The sequence below is a fragment of the Rhamphochromis longiceps genome, linkage group LG5 (assembly GCF_057381845.1).
Source record: "Rhamphochromis longiceps isolate RC_006_pf linkage group LG5, R_longiceps_female_GT1.1, whole genome shotgun sequence".
Lineage (NCBI taxonomy): Eukaryota > Metazoa > Chordata > Actinopteri > Cichliformes > Cichlidae > Rhamphochromis > Rhamphochromis longiceps.
In genome coordinates, this window is record NC_140561.1 from 38,884,519 (window position 1) to 38,890,324 (window position 5,806).

At 42.1% G+C, this 5,806-nt stretch overlaps 1 protein-coding gene across 1 annotated transcript; it reads left to right on the forward strand.

Annotated features, from left to right (window-relative positions):
* Positions 1-3,364: 3,364 nt before the first annotated feature.
* On the forward strand, positions 3,365-5,050 carry LOC146670598 (granzyme B-like). Its single transcript, XM_085408050.1, has 5 exons — positions 3,365-3,423; positions 3,512-3,659; positions 3,970-4,102; positions 4,314-4,568; positions 4,683-5,050. Exons 1-5 carry the CDS (start codon positions 3,366-3,368, stop codon positions 4,860-4,862), a joined length of 774 nt encoding a protein of 257 aa, XP_085264176.1. The 5' UTR covers position 3,365; the 3' UTR covers positions 4,863-5,050.
* The last annotated feature ends 756 nt before the right edge of the window (positions 5,051-5,806 follow it).

Here is a 5,806-nt window from a genome sequence, read left to right on the forward strand (position 1 = left end):
ACCCCCCTTTCCTCCTCCCTGAAACTCAGAATACACACTCAGGATGTGAGCCGACTATTCCAGAAACAGAAGCCCAGGAAAGCCCCCGGACCAGACGGCGTCTCAAAACCTGTTCTGAACAGCTGGCTCCCATCTTTACTCGCATCTTCAACAGATCCCTGGAGCTGTGTGAAGTTCCCTCCTGCTTCAAACGCTCCACCATCATCCCTGTTCCCAAGAAACCCACCATCACAGGACTGAATGACTACAGACCTGTCGCCTTGACGTCTGTGGTCATGAAATCCTTCGAACGACTGGTGTTAGCCCATCTGAAAGACATTACAGGCCACCAGCTGGACCCTCTGCAGTTTGTCTACCGGGCAAACAGGTCGGTGGATGATGCAGTGAACATGGGGCTGCATTACATCCTGCAACACCTTGACCGCCCGGGAACTTATGCCAGGGTCCTGTATGTGGACTTTAGTTCGGCTTTTAACACCATTGTGCCTGAACTTCTTTCCTCCAAACTCTCCCAGCTCAGCGTGTCACCAGCTACCTGTCAGTGGATCACCAGCTTCCTGACAGACAGAAAGCAACAAGTGAGGCTGGGGGAGATCACCTCTGAAACCCGGTCCCTCAGTATTGGTGCCCCTCAAGGATGTGTCCTCTCACCACTACTGTTCTCCCTCTACACTAACGACTGCACCTCCAAGAACTCGGCTGTCAAACTCCTAAAGTTTGCAGATGACACCACTGTCATTGGCCTCATTCAAGATGGTGATGAGTCTGCATACCGGCAGGAAGTTGAGCGGCTGGTACTCTGGTGCAGTCAGCACAATCTGGAGCTGAACACTCTTAAGACTGTAGAGATGACAGTGGACTTCAGGAGACATCCCTCAACTCTGCTCCCCCTCACCATATCAGACAGCCCTGTGTCAACTGTGAAGACCTTCAAGTTCCTGGGTACAACCATCTCCCAGGACCTGAAGTGGGAGACCAACATCAACTCCATCCTCAAAAAGACCCAGCAGAGGATGTACTTCCTGAGACAACTGGGGAAGTACAGTCTTCCACAGGAGCTGCTGATCCAGTTCTACACTGCGGTCATTGAGTCTGTCCTGTGCTCCTCCATCACAGTCTGGTATGGAGCAGCCACAAAACAGGACAGGAGCAGACTGCAGCGGACTGTACGGGCAGCAGAAAGGATCATCGGCGCCCCCCTGCCCTCCATCCAGGATCTGTACATCTCAAGAACCAGGAAACGGGCAGGGAAAATCATCACAGACCCCTCACACCCTGGACACAGACTTTTTGATCTGCTGCCCTCTGGCAGACGGTACAGAAGCCTGCAGACCAGGACCACCCGACACAGGAACAGTTTCTTTCCCCTCGCCATCTCCCTTCTTAACAGTTGACCTGTCACACTGCTCCCACTGCCAGACTGCAGCTGCACCTTATGTACATTTTGTAGTATTCATTCCACCTCATTCATTTCTGTATTTTATGTATATAAGTTTAGATTCGTTATTTATAGTTGGTTTACACAGCTTTGTGTATGTATGTGTAATGTGTATATATAGACACGTGTGTGTGTGTGTGTGTGTGTGTGTGTGTGTGTGTGTGTGTGTGTGTGTGTGTGTGATTTACATTACTGTGCTTGAGAGCCACCATCTACCGGAACCAAATTCCCTGTATGTGACTCTGCACATATACTTGGCCAATAAACACGATTCTGATTCTGGTTATGGCATTAACGTCATTTTAACGAGATTTACGCTGACAGCACTAGTTTAAACTATGATGAAGGTGCTTGAGCCACGCTATGACATCCCGTTGCGCGTCCACCTTAGTGACAAGATTGCTCCAAGCATGTATGAACAGGAAAAGTTTAAAGTTATGGCTGAGGCATCTTCTGTTGCCCTAACTACAAATGGGTGGACCTCCAGGACAACGGAAAGCTACGTGACCGTGACCGCTCATTATATCACAGCGGAGTGGTAGATAGAAAGCCCTGCACTGCTCTATATTACTTAATTTGTTTTTATATAATTGCGTGGAATGAGTCTTGAGTTGAATGATTTTAATAGGCAAAAAATACTTAAATAAGTAAATGGCAAGTTAAATTTTTGTCTTCTTTTTTTTTCTGCTGATCCAAAAATTGATTTGATCCGTGATGAAAAAACGTGATCCGATCCGAACCGTGAGACTTTTGATCCGTTGCACCACTGGCAAACAACAGTTTGGCCATAACGAACACCAGTTTTAAATATTAAACTGCACCATGCTTAACCATGCTGAAATTGGGTTGATTTTTTTTCTAACATGAAACATAAAAACCGGAAAACACTGCCCACAACCACCAAATGGGTGGACCTCTAAACAAACACAAACCTGGTTTTAGAAAGAAAATACGCACACAAATAAGAAAGAGATGGTCATTTCAGCATTTGTAACTGAACACAATCTGGAACCCAAGCCTTTTTCTGCATATTTGTAATAACCTAAGATCCAAATTTACTTATTTCTATTTATAGTCATTTCAATAAGCTGAGAGAAGATTAGTCAGTCCATGAAAGGATCAAATGTCACAGATATCAGTGGCAACAGGTCTGAATCATGAATCCAATATAGACAGAGGAAGTCAGGAAGGAGGTAAAATAATGAGTGTCTACATCCATCCATAAGAATGGATGTAGACAGGGATAGCTCAGTAGGTAGAGTGGTGGCCCCATGATCGGAAGGTCGGGGGTTCAACTCCACTGAACGGCTACCCTGAGGTACCCCTGAGCAAGGGACCGTCCCTACACACTGCTCCCCGGGCGCTGCATTGGTGGCTGCCCACTGCTTCACTGGGTGAATGGGTTAAATGCAGAGGAACTATTTCCCTATGGGGACTAACACATTACATTATTACATTACATTACAAGAAATGGTGGTACATTTCAGCCAGTGGAGTTTTTATTCATCTTGCACTACCATCTGGAAAGCATCTAATTTACTCTTTCTCCAAGATTGCAGCATGACAACATGACTCTTGTTAAAACAAAAAACAAATGTGAAAATCTTCAAGTATCTATATAAACCCTGCAGTTTGATTTTGGTTTTTCTAGTTCCAAGCTAAAGCATCTTGTCCACCCATAGAAAAAGAAAGAGAGTAAGCAGAACATTTAGCAGTACTTTGTTTGAAATTCAATACTGTTAATGAGAAATGGGTGCGCATATAACAGATGGTGATAGATAGGAGTAGTGAAGTATTTGCTGTGAAAATTTTCAAAACCACATTACTCACAGGAAGTCGTTAAAAGTCAGATATTAGTCAGTACAAACTGCTTAAAAGGACTGACCCGTCGGTCTCAAGTTAACAGATCGAGCATTTTACCAGCGAGATGTTTGCTCTGCAACAATTTGCGGTGATTCATGCGCTGACATTCCTCGGGCAAAATGGTAAGTTGCACCATGAATACTCTTCTCCAGCCTGCATGTGGAATATTTATGTTTTTATTTTCATTTTATTTTCTCCTAATGCTATTAGCCCTGGGAAGTGAAATTATAAATGGGAAAATAGCCCCAGACAACAAAATGCTGTATATGGCATCAGTGCAGGATTACAGAGGCTACCATATTTGTGGAGGATTTCTCGTGTCTGAGAACTTTGTAATGACTGCTGCACACTGTGACCTGTAAGTAATCTTTGCTCGAGGGAAATTTCTAATTAGACCATTTTTTTTCCCAAAATGTCCCAATGTCCTATATAAATATATATATAAATACATGTATATATATTTACTACTGTATAATGCAATGGTCATAATTTAAGTTACAGTTCTTCCTTTACAAACTGAAACCATGAGAATTTTTGTAAAACTTGTGCTAAGATCTTGAAGTAAAACTGAATTTAACTATAAAGAAATGTATCCATATTTTATTCATCATGTTGTTTATGTAACTTCAGAAAATCTGCTGATGATCTTAGAATTATATTTTATTCAGGTATCCTACATACGTAGTCCTTGGTAACCACCATCTGAGGAGTGCTGATAAGCTCGTGATACAGATTGCAGAGAAATACAAACACCCATGTTATCGGAATGTTGGCCGTGGATACGACATCATGCTTTTAAAAGTAAGGTTTATTATTTTTGTTTTCTCACATCACACTGGAAGTTTTATATCTTTGAGTGTTTGCATTTACAATATGCTGATTGAAAAACACATTTCTAGTTGAGGTAAAAAGTGCTTACTTAAAAAAAAAAGATAAATGATAGATGTTCTGTATTGCTGTTACATGGTTTTCACGTATTCTTAATCTTTACTCTTTAATTTTGTGCCTCTAGCTGTCTACACCTGTCCGACCAAGCAAAACAATTAAATTCATTCGACTTCCCTTCCGTGAAATGACATTAAATGAAATTGAGAAGTGTCGAGTGGCTGGATGGGGTAAGATAAACACTCGTGGTAATGTTGTTGATGACCTGAGAGTGGTGCGTGTGTCGGTCATCAGCCCACAAGTCTGCAGGGAAAGATGGGGTGGTCTTCCTCCCAATATTATCTGTGCAGGTGGATACAACACAACAAAAGGATTCTGTCAGGTACCTTTTCTGTCCTTCCCTTTTAAAATCTTGCTAACTGCTCTGTTGTTGAGGAATATATGAGCAGCCTGCATTAAGTATCATATGAACAAAATACATACTTCCTCCTTACAGGGTGATTCTGGTGGCCCTCTGGTCTGCAAGGGAATGGCTGTCGGTATTGTTTCTTTCAACAAACGGCTTCCTGGAACCGAGCTGGGAAATTGTAACTATCCGGACGTCCCCAATGTCTATACAGATATCTCAAAACACCTTCACTGGATCAGGAGGATTCTCCAGGGGGAAAAAAGTTAAATCTTACACAAAGCTTTGCATCAGCACACTGTAAGTGTGCAAGCTATGCCTCTGTCAGTGTTTGCTCTCAATGCAGAATAAAGAAAATGTTTCAAATATTGTTTTCTTACACAAACCTTTGCATCAGCACACTGTTAGTGTGCAAGCTATGCCTCTGTCAATGTTTGCTCTCAATGCAGAATAAAGAAAATGTTTCAAATATTGTTTCTGTGCACGAACAATATTTATTATGACTTCAAATAACTACCTAAGTAGTTTACCATGGAAAATTAATTCCATGCATTACTAATATCTCTAAACTCCTTTTCACTTCTACAGTGCATTAATCCTGATTTATCTAGTACAATGAATACAAAAGACTAACTGGGGGTATTTTAGTATCACAGTGAACCACCTGATGTGGTTTTCAGTTAAATCTCTAATAAGCCAAACAAATAGAAGCTTTGACGTTTTAATACAAGTACTACATCTGACTACAGTAACTCTTTTTAAAATTAATAGTAAGATCATGAATATTGAACATCCTGACGTCTTCTCTTGGTTGGCGTGTGGGTGCCTGCCCTCGCTTCCTTTTTGTTCCCACATTCTTCTTCTGTTGTCTGTCTGGCTCATCTTTTTTCTTCTTCTGTGCTCCCGCTGGCTTGGCCGCCATCTTTGGTGACCCTGCCGGTTTGGTCTTCTTCTGTTCCCCTGTTGTTTAATATTAGAAGGAGGAAATATAAAGTCTGCTCTCAGTAGCACCCAGAATACAACACTGCAGAACATGTTTGCTATAAATTTGTTACTGTTAGTGTATTAAATACACTAAACCAAATCCAAAGTGGAAGCTGGTTCCACAGAAGAGGGGCCTGAAAACTGAAGGGTCTGCCTCCCATTGTACTGTTAAATACTCTAGGAACAACAAGTAGGCCTGCAGTGTGAGAGTGAAGTGCTCTAATGGGGTG